This window comes from Alexandromys fortis, unplaced genomic scaffold, assembly GCF_014885135.2.
Source record: "Alexandromys fortis isolate MF-2015 unplaced genomic scaffold, M_Fortis_MF-2015_v1.1 scaffold_46, whole genome shotgun sequence".
Taxonomy (NCBI): domain Eukaryota; kingdom Metazoa; phylum Chordata; class Mammalia; order Rodentia; family Cricetidae; genus Alexandromys; species Alexandromys fortis.
In genome coordinates this window covers 4492219-4515735 of record NW_026067919.1, presented here as the reverse complement: position 1 = coordinate 4515735, position 23517 = coordinate 4492219, and the positions used below count along the sequence as shown (strand labels likewise).

The following is a 23517-nucleotide window of genomic DNA, read 5'->3' as shown; positions in this document are numbered from 1 at the left end:
GATTTTTACAGAGAACCCAAGCTAGGCAGGTAGTCACATTTTATTAGGATGTTGGCAACACACAGGTCTGAGCCATACCCCAGTGGCCAAGCTCCTGGTCCAGTATTATCCCATCTCCACCCCTGGAGACTCAGAACTCACAGACAACAAGACGCTTCTCTCCACAATTTTTGTCATTCCATTGGCCATTGGTGAAGATCTCCACACAGTTCTCTGATCCACCATTGTTGTTGGGCTCCCCGGGAGCCCAGTTAGAATAGACCAGGGACTCTCCTGTGGGGTAAACGAACTTGCCCTCTGTGTGCTCGTCTGTCATGCTCAGAAAGGCAGCTTTGTTGTACGCTGTGATCAGCTGCTGTATGGCGGTGTTCTCGGTAGCAGAACGTGGGGAGGCCAGCTGCCCTCCAGCCTGCCTGCACACCTCCTTGGCATCCGCAAAAGACTTTTCGGAGCCGCTCGTCTTGAAGATCTTGTCTCCAACGCTTCGGCCATCAGGGAAGATCACGGCTGAAAGAGGAGTGAAGGTGGGCTGAAGTGGGGACAGCTCCTCGCTACAGTTCTGGGGCTGTGAGGAATTTCTGCTGCAGCGGAAGCCTCCTCCCAACCTTCTCATGAAGGGTATTAGCGAACCAGAGGTGATGAAGCAAAGGCACTCCATTCCAGAGGAGTTCTAGTTTCATGGTGTACCCCATGAGTGGGTGCAATGTTCCCCCATTCACAAGCAAGCCTACCGGAGCTTAAAGAAATTAAATACAAGGCCACCAGTCTGGCACCAAATCTCAGACACAGGCGGGGAGACGGCTCAATACATAAAGCTCTTGCTACGGACATACGAGGAATTGAGTCTGGATCCACCACACCCATAGAAAAGCTGGACATGGGTAAGTCTGGAACCCCAGCAGTGGAAGTGGAGGCATGGAGGGCCTCACTGACCAGCCAACCTTACTAAAACAGTAAGCATCAGGTTTAGTGAGATGAGAGATCCTGCCTCAAAAAATAAATAACTAAATAGGACAAGTAGAGGCTGGAAAGATGGTTCAGAGGTAAAGGGGTTTGCCTCTTGCTGCATAACCCCGTGACCAGAGTTCAATTCCTGGAACCTACATAAAGGTAGGAGGAGAGAATTGACTTCACAAAGTTGTCCTCTGACTTCCAAGTGAGCACCATGGCACACTTTGCCACATAAGGCATGCACGCACGCGCGTGCGCGCGCACACACACACAATTAAACAAAATGAACCAATAAATGGGTAAAGAACACTTGACATCAACCTCCCCTACACACAGAAAGAGAGAGAGAGAGAGAGAGAGAGAGAGAGAGAGAGAGAGAGAGAGCTGTGTGTTGGAGTTAGAGAACAGTCAAGGAAAGAGTGGGGCACCTGAGAGTTGTGTCAAGTCCCAGGCTGGCCTCAGCCTCCTGGCCTTAAAAGTGCTGGAGAGAGGGTGAGATACATCTGAGAGGTGCATGTGTTCAGAGAATGTGGGCATGGGGTTAAAAGTGAAATGCAAATCAAAATCAAACCAGCTGTTAATGACTACCTGAGGCAAGACAAAGTCACTTCCCTTGCCACTTCCTTGACTCTGAAGTGGTGGGTCACATCACAAAACTTCATCTGAGTAACACGTCACATCTCTTTTACTCAATGGGCTCCCATCCCTGTGGCTTTTGTACCCATGCATGAAAGTCTGCAAAGGACTCTCTGGGGCTCTGGAGAGGGCTTGTACTCTGGAGAGGTTCTACAGAATGAAACTGCTCAGAGTCCAAGCTGTTCCCCGACACACTGTCTTTATTCTGATTGTCTGTAGAAGGATCTTGGGGAGGAGCCTCCATGGGCTCAGGATGGTACTTAGAGCAGCTCTGAACAGGTAGTGCAGTACTCATGTGCTCTCCCACAGGGTTTATGATCCTGGCTGAGCTTGCATGTGCTACACAGACATACCCACTCATCATCCAAAGCACATAGAAGGACCACATATGTCTTGATGTGTGTGCAAGTCTGTGTGTTCTTGTATCATACTTGGCATGTGTGTTAATGGATGTTGATTGTGTCGCTACAATTGCAAGTCTAGCCCTAGACTTAGTTTCTGCTCATTCCAATCCTAGACCTAGAGCAAAACTCAGCCAAATGAGTGACCCTAGCTCAAAAAGGACCAGAACACATCACTGACAGATTTCAATTGGATCCACGAACTCACCTTTCTTATAGCGAGAGAAGGAAGCTTCTAGATTCTGTAGTTGCCCTTTTAAGGCCTCCACCTGTTGATTCAGTGCAGCACTATCTGTGGAGGAGGGAAGGGAGAGAAATGTAAAGCTTATGCTGCAAACCTGAGAATAACTTCATCCCAGGTTCAAGAAAAGAGGGAAAGGGTCAAGGTGGGGGGCTTGCTAACTTCCATCAAGATTTATATCTGTAGGAACAGCTTTTAGCTGTAAATGTTTTTTTTCTAAATACTGTTGTGTGTGTGTGATGTACATGTATGTATGTTACACGTGTATGCGCATGTAATTCAAGAGTAATATTGGACATCTTCCTCCACCACCTACCATCTTACATATCGAGGCAGAGTCTCTCACTTGAACACCCTGCTTGATTACAGACTAGTCTAGCTAGCCAGTTAGCTCCAGGGATCACATCTCCGCCCTTATAGGGCTGAGATTACAGGCAGACTTCCATGGCCACCCACAATTTAGTGACCTGAACACTGGAACGCATACTTGTAAGGCTATCACTTCGTCTGGTTGATCCATCTCCCTGGTATGTTTTTGTTTGTTTTCAAGACATGGTTTAATGTAGTCTAGGCTGACATGTAACTCAGTGATCTTCCTGTCTCAGCCTCCCGAGTACTAGGATTACAAGTATGACCCATGACACCCAACTTCCCCTCAGGAATTTTTTATGGTCCCTAAAGTAGGCCCTGAACTTCAACTAAGTCTGAACCAGATGGCAAGCCAAACCAGATGGCATCCCGCCACAGGAAATATCACGACAACCCTATTCTTGGGTAGAAATACACACTCCTTATATATTTTTCACCCACTGGGTGGTTAGATACACAAGCCTGACCTATAAACCAGGAAGTCAGCTGTTGTCACCCATTTCCCATGGTCAGATAAAGAAATTACCAAGTTGCCTTCCCATATGACTTAGATAGTTAAGCCAGAACCTAATTGGCCCTCCACCTGTCTGCTGACCTTAAGTTCCATTTACCACCTGTCCTAATGAGGTCACCATGCCTAGCTGAAGGATGCTACATCACAGTGTGTGTGGGGGTCCCACTACCTGAAACTTCTGCCTTACCTGGAAGTCCACTGTCACCTTTGGCTCCTTTTTCCCCAGGAGTACCTCTGTCCCCCTTGAGTCCTGGGGGCCCTCTGGGTCCTGAAGCTCCCTGTGGACCCACAGCTCCTGCAGGGCCTGAAATCCAAGAATAAATGGCTGAGCCGTGTGCCCATTTCCCAGCATTTTCACCTCGTTGGACATAGTCTATCCTAATCCCAGATATGTAACCTTCTCACATACAGGCTCCCCCAGAACCCAGACACATGCCCACTCTGTGTATGGCTGTCCTTATGACACAGCAATCAACTTTGTATGTATATAATCCATGAAAAAGACTCCCCATGCCTTAAAACAGCCCTCTCCCTACAGACAAGCAGTCCCAGAGACCCCGCATTCACCCTCCTTGGAAGCAGAGTGCCTCCACATCCTAGCTTTGACTTAAAGGGGGAGTTGAAAAGGGGATAGAGGCCCTGGCAGCTCTCAGGAGACACAGTAGAAATCCATTCAGCCCCCCGTAGATTCATCACTTACCTGCTGCCCCGTCATTCCCAGGGGCTCCTGGCTCACCAGGGGCACCTCTTTCTCCTTTGGGGCCCACAGCGCCATTTGCCCCCGCAGATCCTTGCATACCTGGAGCACCTACGTCTCCTGAGAAGGGAATGAACAGTGAGAAACACTGGGAAGAAGACGTTCAGTGTGCACACTTTCCTCAGCAGGAGGCCTTTTCAGAGAACTGTGGGGTTGGGTAGAAAGTTGGGAACATTGTTCTTTGCTGCCTGGGGTTCCTCTGTGGAGGGCGATGGAGAAATTCTGTCAGCGCAGCGAGATGTGAGAGAGGTGTGCACGTCTTCACAGTGTTCATACCCTGGGTTCCTCCTGGCAGGCTGATGGTGCCTCGGGTCACACCTAGGGCCTCCACTATCGTTCCTCCTTTCTGCCTCACTGGCTAGACACACTTGTCGCCTACCTTTTGGCCCCGCCTCTCCTTTAGGACCTGGTATGCCTTGAGGTCCTATGTCCCCCTGCTTCCCAGAGGGGCCTTCGTTCCCGGCTGGTCCAGGCACACCCGGAGGTCCTGGAGGTCCTGGCAGAAAAGGAACAGCGCTGTCAGTGACACTGACTCCTTTGGCAGTGGGAGTGGATAAGATGAATGTCAGAGCAGAGGTCAAAGAGGCAATAGTCCATCCTGAAATGACACAGTGTCTTCCTCAGAGCATCCTCCTTCCCTAATCCTGGGACAGGTTCTGTGCCTGCCACTTGCATAGCCTTGTGATAGAAGCAGTAGCTGTAGGCACCAGATAAATACCATAACCCATGGCTCACCACGTGGTCCAGAGTCTCCCTTTGGTCCAGGTTCTCCAGCAGAGCCATTGTCCCCCTTGGGTCCAACTGGACCTGCAGGGCCAGGCAACCCTGAGAGTCCCACACGTCCTGGCAAACCTATAGAAACAAAATAAATGAATCCTAAGTTAGTCCTAGGCTCAGGAGGGATCCATGTCTACAAGACAACGTCTTTGGAATTTCTTCAGCATGGACAGCCTATAGTCACACACCCTGGTCCTTTGGTGACCCACAAAATGAAAATCAGTGTCCCCACTTAGAAGAAATAAATATCCTTGGTTTGGAGGTGAATTCAAACAGCGCTTCAATCTATGAAGTGTTTTTGCCCCTGCCCCAAGGCCACTGTGTCAGCAGAAGGCATTCGGTCAGCACCGATTGATTAGTGACCACAGGACAAGTGTGCAGATGTATACGCACATGTATATAACTGTGTGTGCATATGTGGAGGAGTGTATTGGGAGTGTGTATCAGGAGAGTCAACTCTTTTACTTTTTTGAATCAGAAACTGCACTACATAGATAACTTGTTTATTATAATAACAATAAACTTGTTATCTACTTGATCCTTGTTTATTTGTGAAGAGCCCCCGATTCACAAGGAGTAAAAACTTAAAAAGAAGAGTCCACAAAAACGAAAATTAAACAAACAAAAAAAGCCGAGTGGTTGTGGTGCATGTTTTTAATCCCAGCATTCAGTAGGCAGAGGCAGGCAGATCTCTGTGAGTTCGAGGCCAGGCTGGTCTACAAGAGCTAGTTCCAGGATAGGCTTCAAGGCTACAGAGAAACCCTGTCTTGAAAAACAAAAACAAAAAAAAATAGAGTATAGCAAACTAAAGAGCCTCTGTGCAGTGAAGGAAATACCCAACAGAGTGCAGAGACAACTTACCAAGTGGGACAAAGCACTTGTCAAATATTCACATAGCAATGCTTTAATAGCCAGAATATTTAAGGGATTAAGAAAAGCAACAATAAAAAGCAAATGATCTAATTTAAAAATGCACAGATTATCTGAGCAGACTGCTCGGGAGAAGAAATAAAACGTCAGAAAGTAATTTTAAAAACTGTCAATTTCGGTAGCCATCAAGGAAATGTAAATACAAACTATAATCAAATTGCATTTTGCCCAGTTAGAATGGCTATTATAAAACAAAACAAAATAAGCCACGTGTTTTCCTAGCATTCAGCAGGAAGATCTCTGAGGCCAGTCTGGTATACATAGTGAGTTCCAGGTCAGCCAGGGCTACAGTGAGAACGTGTCTCTAAATCTCAAAAGCCCATGTATATGTGTGTGTGTGTATTACACACAGAAACAACAATTGGTAGGGATGATATAGAAAAAAGGGAAGTTTCATACAGGAAGATGAATGAGTATAGCTGTTGTGGAAAATTGTGTTAGGTTTTCTAAAGAAAAACTAAAGCTATAATTACCATATGATCCTACTATTCCTGGGAATATATTCAAGTGATATGAAATCAAAAAACCAAACAGACACCTACACACCCATATTTGCTGAAGCATCATTCACCACTGCTAAGATATGCCGACAGCCTAGATGCCTACTGATGGATGAATGGGTAAAGCAGTATATATCCACAGTGGGATATTATCCAGGCATAAAGAAGAATAAAATCCTATCATTTTTAGAAAAGTAGGTAGTTGTAAGGAACATCATATAAAGCCAGACACAGAAAGACAAGTGTCCCATGTTCTGTTTTCTGTGGATACTAAAATATACACCAATCTGAATGTGAAACAGTGATTAGTCAAAGCAGTTGGCAAGGGAGGGCACTGATAAGAGGGGTCAGGTTGGACTACTTTGCATGTGTGGTCTTCAAGAGACTCATAACAAACCATGGGACACGGGTAGCTATCAAAGAAGAGAAAGTGTGATATAGCTCTCTCCTCACAGAGTACTGCCCTGCACACCGTGTTCTCATAGGAAGCAGGATTAGAAGAGATTTAGCAACTAAACCCTATGTAGATTATTTTAGAGAGAAAACAGATAAAATTCCAGGTTTGAAGACTGCTCTCTGACAAGAGAGGCCTTCCCAGGGCTATAAGTGCAGGTGGGATGGGGTGTCTGTGAATTTTCTGGAAGAACTGGCCTTTGTATTTCTTCCCATGTGTGAAGTACTGGGGGTTACGTGACTGAGCCACATCACATGTGTACCCAGCTAAGACAGACATACCTTGACTCAGGTGGAACATCTCCTAGTCTGAGGGCTCACTACAGTGACCCCAGATCTAATCCTTGGCCCCCTGCCACATCTCCTGCTCAAGAGTGTCTCTTCTTAAGCCCCAACTGACCCTTTCAACAAATTCTGGGCTTCAAAATCTACCAAATAGATTAGTCATCAAAAGTGCTCAGGGAGTGAGTGACTGGAATGGAGGAGCCAGAAAAATAAAAAAGCCATTCTTTGCCTTAAGCTCTTCCTCTGCCTGTGGCCCAACCAAAGATCAGGAAAAATACGTGGATAAGGCCAGTTCTTGGACCTGGAGAGGGGGAGGGGAATGGGGGAGAAAAGGGATACCCTAACATTCACTCTGAGGGGGGAAGGGAGCGGGGGAAAAAAGGGATCTCCTAACACTCAATCCATGGCTCCTTCTGGGATCAAGAGAGACATGGGAATCTCTGAGAGCACAAGCTGCCACTCTGAGTCCCTGTCCTCTTGTTTGGTTCTCCCCTGTGGCTCTCAAACCCAGCCTGTTCACACCTTTGCGTCTTACCTGAGACATATCTTCTTTTACCCTTTACCCATGTATCCTAGAGACAGTATTTATTCTAAGTATCATGGTCTTTCTTCCAACTAAAAGCAAACTGGGGTACGAAACAAGGTACTCGACCCCATCAAAACTTCACCAACACAGTCAGCAGGAAAATAAAACTTTACCCAGAAGACTCAATATAAAAGAAAATCTTTGGTTCCATCATTTGTCAAGGGTCATTTGGCACATACTATTTATTCTCACTTGGAGCTAGGCACACTGAGACTGTGGCACTGAGTAGGTGTCTCTGACTGTCGTGGTCACAGAGAAGCAGCTAGTAGTCAAGATCTCTCTAGTGAAGAAGCCTGTGTTCTTTCAATTTTAACATCCCCCACTTTATGTGTTAAAGAAATTTGGTATGTTCCCTGTGGCTTTTGAAAGGATTAAATGGATTTTCAAGTGGGAACCCATCCAAGCATAGATTTGTACAAAAAAACAAACAAACAAACAAACAAACAAACAAACAAAACCCCATGAATTCCAATCTTCCCTTGTAATGTCTTAGGCAGCTCCTGCCACTAAGATCTGTTTATAGGACTGTGGATGTATGTAGTGGAGTTTAAATATTAAAACTCCCTGTCACATAGGCACCATTTCATCAAAGTGAAGAATTGCTAACTGCTGGAACAGGGCCCAAGAGGTTAACCCCAATATAAGTGGTTTACCCATTCTTGGGACAAGCAGAATCCGGAGATCCCAAGGGAGGCATCAGGTCGGCTGAGTGATGGGAGGAAACACATGTTGCATCCAAAAAGAACATGTGTTTGGCAGGTAGCCTGGACACCAGGGGGAAAGTCACTCCCTGGAAGGGAGAAGCTCACATCCAGGTTCATCACAGAGCACCTGAGGTTGGGTCCCATTCTGGCCCCTTCCCCACCCCACCAGACTGAGCCCCTGATCCTAGCTCTACCTGGATCACCCTTCTCGCCCCGAGGACCCTCTCTCCCATCCCGTCCATCACGGCCAGGCAGGCCATTCTCTGCGGGGCTGCACATGACAAGGGTGCAGGCGTTGGGTACGGATCTCTGCGAGAGGGTCTTCACTTCTGCTCCCTCGTTCCCCGGGAGCCGCACGAGCAGGACAAGCATGGACAGGAGGTGCAGCATGGCCTGCAGGGATGAGAAGGTGAAAAGACATGATGATGATTCTAGAATGTGGGTTAGGTAGTGACCGATGAGTCTGGAGATGAGAATCTCTATGCCCACATCTTCATCAAAGACGAGGGTCCAGGGCAGTAAGACAGTAAGACTCCAAAAGCAGTCTATGGTGTAGGAACATATTCTGACTTTGAGGGAGTGAATTGTTTGACTAGCACTCTGGTAAGGGTTGACAATACTGTCCATCTATCTCCTGGAGCCTGATGAGAATATTGCCTGTGTCTAATGGTCCTCACTGATGACTATCCTCATTCCTGGTACCCTTTCTCTCTGTCTGTATGCTAGGACAACTGGCTCACCTCAGTTGAGGCCATGTCAGCATCATCTCCCTTGCTACCAGGATCGGCACCAACAGCTCACAGCACTGGCCCATAAATACACCTGCATCTGAATGCCTCTAGATGCTTGCACTGAGCTCAGACTGGAGTGTGGCTGAGCGCTTGCCAGGCAATTTAGTATTCCTGGATCAGGCACCAAGTCCATGAGGTAGATTCCAGAAGAAACACAACTAAAGAGTTTTGGGGAGGTGGTGGCACACGACTTTAATCCTAAACTTGAGAGGCAGAGGCAGGCGAATCTCTGCGAGTTGGAAGCTAGCCTGATTTACAGAGCTAGTTCCAGGACAGTCAGGGCTACACAAAGAAACACTATCTTGAAAAACAAAACAAAAAAGAGAAAGTTTCATAGATATTAAGTTAACAGCTGGAGAGACCCAAAGACACCCAGAAGCTTACTGGACCATCTGGGGGAGGGATCCAGGGAAAGCCTTTTGTGTGAGAAGGGGGCATTCTAGGTAGTCTATTCAGTTTGGGGAGCTCTTTGAGGAGGAGCCGAGAGAAGATATTCATAAAAGTATCCAGTCACTGTTTGAAAGGGCCTTAGTCTGGCTAAGAACTGGCCACAGGGTGCAAGACTTTGGTCACTCTCTACACAGAGTACCTGTGCCACCTTTCTCAAGAGCTTATCTTCCCAACATGACCAGTACTTTTCAGTAGCGCCACAAGGCTGGCAACTATGTATGTCTTCATGCCAGAGGACAGTCAAGATCCAAACTTTGATAACGTCTTTCCTTCCAGAGAAGAAGGACCCAGTGGGTAGCACACTGGCTGGGCACAAAGACAAAGGGGCCGGAACAATGAAGCGGTTCACCATAACCAGGGGCGGGGTACATGAATGCCAGGGCTTCCCCACCAGAGAGGCACTTCTCCACCTGCTGGTGGTTATGGGCTAAAACTTCTGTCCATTTCTCATTCACAATTTCCTCAGGTCTCTTAGGACTCCCTAGAAATACCTTATTGAACTCATGGGCCCCTTCATTACCCTTGTTTTAGCAGAGGCTCTTTTATCAGTATTGAAAGATAAGCCCAAGTCAGAGCAAAGTCACTGTTTCCTGACCTGGAGCCACCTTAACTTTAGGGTCCTGTGCCTCATTCTGAGGAAGAGTCAAGACAAAAGGCCTTCTGTTTTACCACCTGTTCGTCTGAGCATGAAGGAAGCCTGCAGGGAGCAGACCCACAGGCTTTCAGGTCCCAGACAGGCAAGTTAGCTGGGAAGAGAATGGAGTGTGTAGAACCAGAGGGCAGAGCGCCCAGTCTGTGTGCTTCCACAGTAAGAGTTCACTGAGGACAGTGGTTCTTCCTAATGCTGGGTGGCAGCGAATCAGAGACCCTGTGCAGTTAAGTTTGTTGTTTCACAGACACTTGAGGCTAAGAGAGAACTCCGTTTGTCCCTGCTTTCTGTGCTATTGACAGCATCCTGAGTTAAAAATCCCAGCCTAGTTCTGGTGTCCACTGTCTGGTGGTGCATACCTTTGATCCCAGCACTTCGGGAGGCAGAGGCAGGTGTATCTCTGTGAGTTCGAGGACAGCCTGGTGTACAAAGCAAGTTCCAGGACAGTCAGGACTGTTACACAGAGAAACTCTGTCTCGGAAAACCAAAAGAAGAGAAAAGAAAAAAGAAATTGGGAACCAAGACATGATTCCACCTGTATTCTCCACACCATCTGTGTAGTTCTGCGGAGACATTGCATAGTATTAATCCATATTAACCCCACTCAGAAAGCAAATCTTCCACCAAACCAAGGAAGGTGACCTAAAAAAAGAGGATATTTTACCCTCACTATGTCCTCCACCTCAACCCCCCACAACTCCTGATCTAGAACCAAACCTAGATCCCCCTTACTCAAAATCAGTGGGATAAATAGCCCAGTTGGACAAAAGGGTATCTACAGCAGATAGGGAAAGGAAATGGGAGGCAGGGACACTCACAGATCGCTTCTCCTTGGCCCCAGGCGCTCCAGGCAAATGAACCTCTGTTTGCCGTCACCTACTATTTATTCATTCCAGCCCTGTAGTAGAGCCGCCCAGCGTTGGTCTTCTGAGAAAAGTGACACACACACACACACACTTTCTTCCTGTTGGACTCACTCACACTTACCCCCACCTACACTCGGGAAACCCCCAATATACCCAACACTAAGCACACCTGGCCCCTTAGTGCTGCACTGCTGGCCAGGGACCTCTCTACCCTGTGGGAGTGAGGAGGCACCCCAGTCTGGCTATTGGAGATCTCTAAGAATCTGATGTCCAGAGCCCATCCAGGTTGCACAATAGCCTATAATGATTGAAGAAAAAGGAAACCTTTATGTTCATATCTGCGTTTCTCCAAAGGTAGGATTCGCGGCTGTGTCTACTTCCCCTTTCATTTCAAAAGCCTTGCCTAGATATTGAGAAAGAGCTGGGAGCTGCTTGGCATAGCCAGGAAGGGTGGGGCAGACAAGGAGGCTGCAAAAGGCAGCCACCTATGCAGACTGTAGTTCAGGCAGCTGCAGCTTGGAAGTGAACACTATAGGAGCTCATCACTTATCCTCCATGGTATGAACTTCCCTTAGCAAGTGGCATCTTGGTCCTTGTTCTTCTATCTTCCTAGCAAGTATTTGACTTGTACATTGCCCTGGTTGTTAGAGGGAAGCCTCGAAATCTTGTTATTCAGTGGTAACTCTTGACTTGGCAGCTCTTAACTTCCAGGTTCTATTGGGAAGTTGTCAATTCTACTGTCATTGCTATATTTGCTTCCAGATTCCCATGACTGAAGATTTTTTTCAAATCTCCTTCTGCCCCCCCCCCCCCCACCCATCTGCCTTTTCAAGTTCCACACATCTCAAGGTCAAGGTGGCTGTATCTCCTGATCCTAGAGTTAGGGCAATATTTTTCTTTTGAATACAAACTCCATTTGGATATTTATATCTTTAGGAGAAAACAAGGAATTACAACAGACACAGCTGAAGGACACACACACAACACACATAACCACAGAGACAGCAAGCCTGCCAGGACCATTTACTGGTGGCTACAGCCTCTCTGGAAGGGAAAGGGAGTCAATACAGTTGACAGTGAAGACAATGATGGCAGTATCCGCAGCACTAAGATTATCAGTAATTCTCTGAAGTGCTTGCATTTCTACAACCAACTAACTCAATCCCTCCCACAGTCATTCCAGGCAAACTGGCCAGTGACTCTGAACTCCATGTTGGTCAGGAAGGTGCTCTATGGAAAGCAGCCACACTGTAAAAACTAAGATTTTTTTTCCTCCAAACTGAAGTGCTGGTACTCAGACCCAGGAGGGTATTGAAAACTCCCAGAGAATGGCGTTGGCCTCCCCTTATCAGGTGCTGTCTCGGTCTGGAATTTTATTATCTCTGAGAACCTGGTCAGGGGCATCGTTTTTCACTTATTACCTAACTTGTTTCCTCTTACAATTTGTGGGCTTGCTTATGTGTTGTACAGTGCCTACACTTCACTTATTTACCCCCAGTACATGCAGTTTGTAGGATGCATGTTTCCATGTCAGAAAATCAAAATGTAAGCCATGAAAAACAGAAGTTGACATCACGGTGTTGACTTTCTGACGTCAGTCCTTGACAGGATGCACTGAGAGGGGGCATGAAGTGATTTTGTGGTGCTTTTTGCCAAAACTGGATAACCTCCGTGTAAACTTGATGAAATTCCAGACAAGCCCATGTTGCGGAACAAAGCAAAATAACGCATTACCTGGGTCAAAGCCATGAGCTGTGCCAAGTGAAACTGCTAAGGAAACATAATGACTAAAGAGGATGTGGATTACAGACTGTACCCTAGACCTGAATGATAACATTAGAGGGGAAACTTATAGAACTTGAATAAAGGTCTTGAATTCCTGAATAGCACTGGACCCAGGTCAGTTTCCTGAATGAGGTCATTGTACTGTTGTTGTGAGACACTATGGAAAATGTAAAGAGTCAGCACCACATACTGAAGAAAAAGTGCTGCCTTCCCTCGGACTGGTCATCAGCTCCACTCACCATTCTACTGAAGGTCCTTGCCACTTTGACAAGACATGGAAACAGAAAAATGCAGTCGGCTAGTAGTGGTGCACACCTTTAATCCCAGCTCTTGGCAGGCAGAGGCAGACAGATCTCTGTGAGTTTGAGGCTAGCCTGGTCTACGAAGCTAGTTCCAGGACAGCCAGGACTACACAGAAATCATAAAACAACAACAACAAAACCCCAAACCAAACAAACCAAACACCACCAAACAAACAAACAGCAACAAAACTGGCCAAAAAAAAAAAAAAAAGAAAAGAAAAGAAAAAGAAAAGAAAAACACACTGGATTAGAAAGAGATGAAACTGTCTTTGCTTGTCACTGAGTGTAGGAAGTCGTGAAGATCATGCTTCAGTTAACAGGTTCCTGAGGTTACCACATTCAAGGCCAGCATACAAAAAGCAATTACATTTACATGTTACACAATTTAATAACAAGTATTTGAATTAAAGCTCTGCACACTGGAATTCTATAAAAACCTATATGCATATTTTGAATGTTAAATAGGTATATTTGTGAACTAAAGGACTTGACATTGGTAACTCAGTTTTCCATGAATTGAACCACAGAGTCAATGCAACACTTATCAGTATCTCAGCCAATTTTATGTAGAAACTAACCTGACTCTACAATTCATATGAAAGTACAGACGGTCTAGAACATACTTTAAAAGATATGTTTGTTTGTATCTGTGTGTTTTGGTATGTCTTTTCGCTTTTTTTCTTTTTCTCCCCCCTCCCTCCCTCCCTCCGTCCGTCTCTCTCTCTCTCTCTCTCTTTCTTTCTTTCTCTTCTGCTTCCTTTCTTTCTTCTTTCTTTCCTTTCTTTCTTTCTATCTCTTTCTTTCCCTTTCTTTCTTTCCCTTCTTTCTTTCTTTCTTTCTTTCTTTCTTTCTTTCTTTCTTTCTTTCTCTTTCGCTTCCTTCTCTCTCTCTCCTCTCTTTCTTCATTTCTTTTTCTTTTTTTTTTTTGAAACAAGGTTTTACTGTATAGCTGAAGCTATCCTGAAATTCACTGTGTAACCCAAACTGGTTTCAAGCTTGAAAACCTCTTGCTACAGTCTTCCACATGCGTGTCTGAGCTCCTGTGATAATCTTGAGATTCGCTATAAAGCTAGAGTAATTAGAATGGAGAGTTTGCTGAGGATATCTATGAAGTTAGTGGAATACACAGTCCCCAAACAGACCCCAAACATGTATCATTCATTTGGTCTTATTCAAAGGTGGCAAGATACCTTGGTAATTGATACTAGAACACCAGATGGGAAATGAGTGCAAAAAATGTAATCAACTTTTATTTACTCTACAAGAACATTAACTTGAGCTGGATTATAGTTTTTAGGTGTATTAATTGCTCATCCTGGAAACAACTCAAGCCACAATTCATGAACAGATAAATTGTTATTTATAGAAGCAATGGAATGTTGCTCAGCAATGTCAGAAGGACAAACTACTGGCAGGTACAACATGAGTAACCTCAGAAACAGGCTGAGTAAAATGCACAGCACAATGAATCCCATCATTTTGTAATTAGCTAAACTAATAAGCAAGAGGATATTCTGCATAATGATATGAACCTCTGGAAACAGACAGGCCTTTTTTACTAAGAGAACAGAATAGTGGGTCTGGGCCTCAGAGCTTCAGGACAGTACTGTAAAGGGATGATCCAGATGGATGTGGTGATGGTTACAGAAGTTTTCTCAGGTCTCATGTACATATAGCTATATATTAGTCAATTCTCTTCAAACAGTACATTCCTTATGGTCACATTTTCTGCATATGAATTATACCCAATAACGTTAATATTTAATACTTAACCATAGGCCAGGCAGGGTGGCACGTACCTATGGTGGCAGCATTCAGAAGTCTGAGGCAGGGAGATCAAAAGGTGGAGGTCAGCCTGGGCTACAGGGCAAGGTTCTGTGAACAGTAAGGGTTGAGGATGTACTCAGTGGTAGAGTCAGTCCTTGCTTTGCATCTTGGATTTGGCTCTTAATATTACAAACGTGAATAAAGATTATGATTTTTTATATCTTCATTTTGTAATAATCATGGTATCACCTGAGCAATCTGTTCCAAAGCTCATCTTCTAAGCTCAGCATTCCACACCCATTGCCTAAAGGACATAGTTAGTTAGGGGCCGTGGTTAGGGGCCAGCTCAGTGGTTAAGCGCTCTTATTGATCTTCAGAGGCCCGTAGTTTGCTTTTAGGTTTCCAAGTTAGATGAGTGGCAACTCCTTGTGACTCTAGCTCCTAGGGACACAACACACACACACACACACACACACACACACACACACACACTTGCATTTTTTTAAAGAGGCCATAGTGGCATTTCATTTTTATTTTAATAAATAAAGCTTGCCTGAAGACCAGAGAGTAAAACAGCCCAACTGGGCAGTCTTACAGACCAGGCAGTGGTAACACACACTTTCTGATTCTCAGTCAAGTTTTATTTACATAGAAAAGGTGATATGATGTGAGATTCCTCTCTGTGTGCTATGAATATGTTTAATTACCATTGGTTAGCACAGAAGCTGCTTTAGCCTAATGGCAGCACAGAATATAGTGAGGCTGGAAAGCTAAACTGAATGCAGGGAGAAAGAAGATGGAGGCAGGCAGATGCCTTGTAGTTGTTGAAGGAGAAAGATGCTGGAGCCTTACTAGAAAATCACGAGCTTTGTGGCAAAATATAAATAATAGAAATTTGTTAATTTAATATATAAGAGCTAGCTAGGAATATGCTTGAGCCATTAGCTTGTCTGTGATTGTTTTGGTCTGAGTGGCCAGAAATTGTAAAAGCAGTCTCCATTTACATAATGGTGCCCAAGCATTTGGGGCTATTGCTGCAATAGGTCACGACCCCATAAATTCACCATGTGGCCCTCTACCCACTTCAGGTCCGGGTGCTTGTATGTTCACTTGGGGCCAGGAGGAAAGTAAGTGAGAGCATTCCTGCCACTCTGTACTCTGCCTGGGCAAGCAGCTTGATGGGTCTGCTAGGCATGCTGAGGCAGGAGAACATGGCATATTCCTGCCACCATACACAGAAATATTTCCAGGCTGTGCAGTGTGCTGCATGGCACATTTAGCTTTTACTCAGACAGAAAAAGGTTCATGTGCTGCATTCTGCTTCCCAGAATTGAGGTGGTAAGCAAAGCTCCCACCTTCTGGCCCTAGAGTTGGTGGTAAACATACCTCCACCGTATTAAAGGCTGGGAGAGGCAGAGCCAGCACCCAGTACTGCTGTAACCACACTGCTTACCATTTAAAAATGTTCCTTGTCAGAAAATCATTACAGGTACACAATGAAACAGATTCAGACAAAAAGACCTCTGACCGAGTCACAATGTTGGATAAATGTACATGGGCTTAGGAGAGAGAGAAAAAAGAATATAGGCAGTCATAGATTAGAGGAGCAAAAATAATTTTAATATAAATATTTAAAATTAATAGAATAAAAAATAAGACAAATGAAGATGGAATATATAAAGAGAGTCTGGATTATATATATTATTGTGTTTTGTTTGAAATTTTTGACTGCATAGAAACATTTGATTCTGGGAGCTGTTAAGCTAAACCAAAATATATATTTTAAAGATACTTTTGACTTCAAAATTTGAGTTTAAGAATATGTTGTTTTGGAAAATAGGTTCTGCTTTTGTTTCCACAGAGGATGAGAACCTCTAGATTCCTTCTAGGCTAATGTGGTTTGATGGAACAAGACCTCCCAAAAGGTCTCTATGAACCCTAAAAATACTTTTCTCAACAAACACAGGAAGAAGTTTGTAGAAAACTACACCCAAATCCTCCAAATGAGTGTTTATAAATGTTTGCTTTCATTTAAAGAGGAATATGACCCAGAAATGAATACTTTACATTGCTGTATGACAATGGTCTGTATTCTGTCAATTATATTTTAAATAAATGCTGTTTGGCCAGTAGCCAGGCAGGAAGTATAGGTGGGACAACCAGACAGGAAGTAGAGGCAGGTCAAGGAGAACAGGAGAATTCTGGGAGGAAGAAAGTCCCATTCTGCAATGTGACCCAGCCACAGAAGAAGCAAGATGTGACTACCCCACTGAATAATGTACCGAGCCATGTGGATAACAGATAAGAATAATGAGCTAATATAAGTTATATGAGTTAATAAAAAGCCTGAGATACTGGACCAATAAATTTATAACTAATATAGACCTCTCTGTGATTTCTTTGGGACTTAACAACTGCGGCGACTAGGTAGGAGAAACCTGACAATATTACATTGGTATGAACTTTGATTTATGGATGCAAATTTAAGGTCAATTTTGTATATGTACATTTCTACTCTTGTTCAAGGTATTATGTTATACAACTTATTTAAAAATGTAATATATAATTAGAAATTAAGAATTAATAGTCATCTATGATAGTCAAACTTTTAGTCATGTTATGTTTTCAAGATGTACAGACATATTTCATGTAGACAGATAATCTTCAACACTTCAAAAACATACAGAATATGGCATTTACAATGTTTTAAGAACTTAGACTTTTATCAACAGTGAGACATATCTGCTTCTGGTAGCACCAATTACTTCAGAGAGGTTGATGGGCATTGAAGAAATTCGTTATGGAATTTGCCTTCAATATAACAAGGCCAGCCATTTTGACAAGAAACTGTTTTTGCCTGGACTGCTTGATGGTGTGCTGTATAAACTGGACACAGAAAAGTGACTGACTGTTGAACTTTCCAAAAGATGAGACAATCCTTCATGGTTTCTGCTTCATGAAATAGTCTGCCAGACATTCTGCTAAAGACATAGAAGAAAGTGACTGATAAACTGCCAATATAGGTTAAACAGTCTTTCAAATTTCTTGCTTCCTGGAAAAGTCTGCCAGATACTAAGGGCCTATAAAGCTGAAGATGAATGCCCCAATGTTACAAAAAAACTTTGGGTGACTGTCCAGGCAGTGAGATTTCTCTGTCAATTCTAGAGTTTTGGAACTTGCTTACAATGTATCTTCTGTTAACTTAGGAAATCTTATATCCTTCTGGGGTCTTTGATGAAGTTGAAGACAAATAGAGCTACAGTTTTCCTTAGTTATCATAAAAGGTAAATTAGATATAAAACTTTAGACTCACAAAGAAATATTGTAACTGTAATTCTTGCTTGATACCTGTTTTGTTATATGTAACTTTACTATGTTAAAGTTAAAAATATTTTTTATTTAGATAGAAAAAGGGAGATGATGTGGCATTCCCCTCTGTATGCTGTGAATACATTTTTTTTTCTTTTACCATTGGTTGATAAAGAAGTCATTTTGGTTTATGGCAGGGCAGAAGACAAGAAAACTAAACTTAATGTAGGGAGAAAGAAGACAGTGTTGGACAGATGCCATGTAGCTGCTGAAGGAGAAAGACACCAGAACCTTACTAGTAAATCATGAGCCTCATGGTAAAAGATAAGATAATAGGAATAGGTTAATTTAAGATATAAGAGCTAGCTAGGAATATGCCTAAGCCATTGGCCGAATTAATTAATATAGTTTATGTGTGATTATTTGGGTCCTTTTACAGAAAATGTAAAATCAGGCTATGTTTACTACTATTGTAGTATATTCACCCCTGTGCCTATTCCCTGGATATCCTAGCCACAGACTGTTGACTAGACTTATAGAACTAGAGATGAGTTTCCTCCAGTGGAACAGGCTTTATGTTTTGGTTCTCCTCATAACATCCATGATGCTTTTGTACCCTTGGGCAAATTTGCCAGGCTGGTTCTTTCTACAATTCCCATGGTTCACAAATGTTTAGCACAGTTGATTCTCCCCGCCCCCCCCCCAAATCAGACTGCATAGCAACTTCCAGTACTATGTAGTCTAGCCAGAAGGAAGTCTCCACATTAATATTATGATCTGTGCCTGAAGGTTCTACTACCAGATGCCTCTACCCAAACCAAACCAGGAGATAGGAGTCAGTGGAAGAGACATTTCAATTCAAGTCCTGCTTGGGAAAAGGAGGTAGAGATTATGCCTCGCAGAAAAATATTCTCCATATTTGAAGAAGGTAGTCTCAGGAATTTAATGGTACAAAGTTTTAAGAAGGCAGCTCTTCCTTGCTCCGATTTTTCTGTTTTCTCCAAAATTCTTTTTGAGGTCTCATAACATCCCATGTCTCTATTAACATAATAGGCAAAGGGATGTCTCCTGGGTGTTGGAAGAGCTGGTAAAGATTAGTTTCTCAAGTGAATAATGGCAAGAGACAAGCAGGAAGGACTTCCAGGGTTTTGTTTACTTTGCCAATCAATGGTTAGCTGAAGGAAGTTATTGCTGCCTGATGAGGCGTATTCTTTTCTCTATAATTTTTAGTAAGGTCTGCTACATTGCCTGTCCTGTCACCCAAATACAGTGTCCTTGGCAGTAGGTTTTTACCATAAACTTCTGGTAGATAATCAACAAAAATGATAATAGCCTGTAGTGTTTGGAGAGACCTCTGGGATACTCTGGACCAACAGCTTTAGGGAAGAATCCCACAGCTAGAGCTGGTCTTTTTATTTGGCAATCTACAGTTTCTGGGAAAAGCAATATCCCAATGTTGGTAAGTCAATTAAACATATTTTATTAGTGTGTGTGTGTGTGTGTGTGTGTGTGTGTGTATTTAAGAAGTTTATAAGCTACTTGGTTTTTATATGACTTTGTAGTGCCTTAACGTCACACCACTCTCCCCTCTTAACCCTCTTACCTCATTATCCCCTTTCCTCCTTCATATTCACCTTGTTTTATGATTCCCTCCTCAAGGTCTTTCCCCAAGGACCACTGCTTCTTGGAGTCCTTCAGCTGCATTAGATAGCTGATTACCTTCCACATCTCCTATTCAACTGCCTCAAGGGACACTGTAAGTGGCATTTTGGTCTCTCTAGACCACCTATTGCTCCTGTTGTAAAGTCTGATAAGTTTCGGCCTTGTCCAAGGGGGCTTTTCCCTTCCTGTTTTGTCAGAGAGCCCTGGTACATGAGGGTATTCATTGTAAGAGAAGTGCAGTGATGTCCTTAGCTCACACATCTTTCATCCCTGCCTGACTCCAGCTGTTTTCCTTCCTCCACCCAAAGTGAGAACAGAGAACTCCTGGCATAGCATTTGTTGCCTTGACAGTTCCTAGCTCTTGGACCACATGAGCTAATGTAGTCAGGTTGCTTCTCAGAGTCACCCAGTTCTTTAGCTCCAGTCCTGAAAGGCTCAGATCAAGTCCCCATCCTCCAAGAAGCTCCCCACCACCTGTCCAGGTAACACGGAACTTCCATCACCTCCCTACTAACTAGCTCTTCTCTGTTCACCAGAAACCAAGCTGATCTTTCTAGAAGCCTTTCCTGGAATACAAGAAAAGCCCGTCAGCAGCGACTCCTGTTCAAAGCAAGAGACCTGCTTCTCCCCTTTATGATAATAAAATAGGTTAAAATTTCCTACTGCATTTACAGCCGAAACCAACATGCTGCACTCTATCTCTGAACTTCTGCCAACTTCCTGCATCAGTTACAACCCCTCTCTTCTTGAGCAATGTACACTTGCAAAATAGCTGTTCTAGTCATATTGTACCTATAAACGCGGTTTCTAAAGATAAATTTCTGTTTATGGTACTCAGTCAAATACACTAAAATCCAAGCCCATCAACAACAGGAAAGATAAAAAATGATGATGAATAGCCTATAAATGTTGTGAAACATTCTGGACTGGAGCTCAGCCCATCAGATCATTGGCTCAATTGTACCCACGGGTGCAATAAACCTGAGTTCTCAATCTTCTGGGTGATTCTCAGCAGTGTCTGATACTTCAACAGTGAGAAAGCTCTTACTACATTGTTTGTGGGGAACTGAAAATGCACTTTCCAAACACTGCCCAGGAGTTTCTCTTCTCGTCCTTAAAATCTCCCTTTCCGCAAGATGAGGGAAAAAAAAGCTACTCACAAATTAGATCCAGATGAAGGCAGAGTAGGTAAGAATAGTCTCCTAAATTGAACAAGAACCTGGAAAAGATCAACAGGGCTGTGTGTGTGTGTGTGTGTGTGTGTGTGTGTGTGTGTATGAGAGAGAGAGAGGAAATATATATATTAAAATCACATATGTAGAGCCAGGCGTTGGTGGTGTATGCCTTTAATCCCAGCACTTGGGAAGCAGAGGCAGGCAGATCTCTGTCAGTTAGAGGCCAGCCTGGGTTACAAAAGCTAGTTCTGGGACAGACTCCAAAGCTACAGAGAAACTCTGTCTTGAAAAACCAAAAAAAAAAAAAAAAACCCAACAAAACAAACAAACAAAAAAAACCACATATGTACTGATGAAAATTACATTGATTCTTCAGAACATGATTATTCCAGCCATTATGCTGTTAGCAAAAGGTGTGGCAAGCTATGGACTGGTCATGATGGAGCCACATGAGTATGGAGGCTCTCTAAGTAAGCCCTCATGTACCAAAATCCAGCACTTTGGGGCAGACTGTGGTGGCCTAATCCTGGACTCAGGAGGCTGAGTCAAGATGATCAGAAAGCAAGTGGCCAGCCTGAGTTGCTGAGACCTGATCTGAAGAGGGGGAAAAAGAGTTCAGCCAAGTAGTAGGTCTTTGCTTCTCTTAGTAACACAGAAAACATTTCAACTCAAGCTCCAAATCCCAGCATGTGTAGTTAGTGATGCAGAAGCAGAGGCTTTCAAGAAAGCCAGCTCTGAGTGACAATGGGGAAGAGTCTGCAATAATTACAAGAGATGAAAAGGACAGCAAGGGACATGAAAGGTGTACAGAGGCTCTACGACATTACAGTAACCCTACCTTGCCCTTCTACCTATCCCAGCAGCCCCTGCCTCTCTTCCTAAGAAGACAGTCCCTTCTCATGTCTTGTACAGACAGTTTCTTACTTAGCTGTCATAAATTCCCTTTGTTTATTTAATAGTGAACTTATTTTCTTCCTTTTCACTTATGACTATTGGTATTGCTGGGTCTAGCAGTCTGGATTGGCAGTTGTCGTTTTTCATAGTTGGGAATGCATCACTCCATGCCTCTTCTCCTTTTCTGATAATAAAACAACAACAATAACAACAACAATAATAATCTTTGGAAATTCAAAAACACTTGTATGTTGCATTGTGTCAATGGAGAGATCTGGGCTACTCCAATTCCTGGCAATCTCTTCTTTCTTTTACAGAATATTGTAGGATATTCTCTTAGAAACCTAAAATCTAATTAATGATTCATCCAGGCAAGAACCTATTTTCATTCAATGTACATTGGACATTAGACCCATCTTGAAATAATAGGAGCGGTGGGGCTGTGTCCCCAGCACCCCAGCCGCCTGCTAGCTTATGCCCGAAATAACAACACACAAACTGTATTCATTTAAAGACTGCTTGGCCCATTTCTATCTAGCCTCTTCTAGGCTAATTCTCGCACCTGGACTAGCCCATTTCTAATAATGTGTGTAAGCACCCCAAGGTGTGCTTACCGGGAAGATTCTAACCTACGTCCATCCTGGGTCGGAGCTTCATCGCGTATGCCCAGGAGAGCGAAGCAGGGCCTCTGCTCCAGAGAGCAGAGCTGTCGAGTCTGTCTGAGGAGTCTTACCTCACTTCCTCTTCCTCCTGTTTACTCCTCCCACCTATGTTTTAACCTATCAGGGCAAGCAGTTTCTTTATTGCTTAACAAATGAAATCAACAGATTGATATATGACACTCCCACATCAGACCCAGGCCATGCCCACACTAGTCACAAGCTCTGTCACAGAGCCACACCCCAAGCCTCAATGGACCCTTTCAATTAAAAAATGCACATTCTTGGCTTTTGGAGATTTTATGTTCAAGTATTTCTTTGATCATTTTCTCCACTGTCTTCCATCCCCTCCCTTCTAAATACTCCTCTCCTTTCCTGTCTCTCATTTTTTTTTTTGAGACAAGAACTTAACATGGTGCAGACTGACCTAAAAGAACTTATGTAGCCAAGGATGACCCTGAACTCATGATCCTGTCTTCATGCTGGGAGTCTAAGCATGGACCAAGGTGTGCATCACTACCGCAAGCTTTGCTGCTGCTCATACTGCTTTTATTACCTCCTAGAGGGGCTTAATTTGTAATCTTTTCTGTCTTATATTTCTTTCTTTCTTTCTTTTTTTTTTTTTTGGTTATTGTTCTATTTTTATGAAGAGACACCATGACCAAGACAACTTTGATGACAATAAGCACTTAGCTGGGACTTCCTTACAGTTTCATAGAGTTAGTCCATAATCCTCATGGTGGAAGCAGACAGACATAGCGCTAGGGCAGGAGCTGAGAGCTTTACATCCTCAGCTGGACCTGTCAAGGGTTTTGGCAATCTCAAATCCCGCCCTCAGTTACACACTTCCTACCCAGCCACACCCCTCCCGCTCCAACAGTTCTACTAACTGGAGACCAAGCACTCAAACATAGGAGCCTGTGGGGGTCATTTTCATTCAACCACAGCAGGTTTAATCAGTGCACCATTTTCTATGTATGAGTTAGCCAGGGAGGAAATTCTAGAAATTGTCCAGCACCTGCTCGGGCCTGTGGGGCCTCTACTGCCCCTGTCCAGTTAACTCCCTGAGGAGGCAGTTTGGGAACTCAGCCAGGAAAAGAGTGT

The 23517-nt window shown here is 43.9% G+C and overlaps 1 protein-coding gene across 1 annotated transcript; it reads right to left on the bottom strand.

Annotated features, from left to right (window-relative positions):
* On the bottom strand, positions 1-11076 carry Sftpd (surfactant protein D). The gene is made up of 8 exons (XM_050140615.1): positions 10813-11076; positions 8299-8497; positions 4605-4721; positions 4249-4365; positions 3813-3929; positions 3300-3416; positions 2197-2280; positions 1-507 (listed from the first exon to the last, which is right to left on the bottom strand). Exons 2-8 carry the CDS (start codon positions 8492-8494, stop codon positions 131-133), a joined length of 1125 nt encoding a protein of 374 aa, XP_049996572.1. The 5' UTR covers positions 8495-8497; positions 10813-11076; the 3' UTR covers positions 1-130.
* Between the last annotated feature and the right edge of the window lie 12441 nt (positions 11077-23517).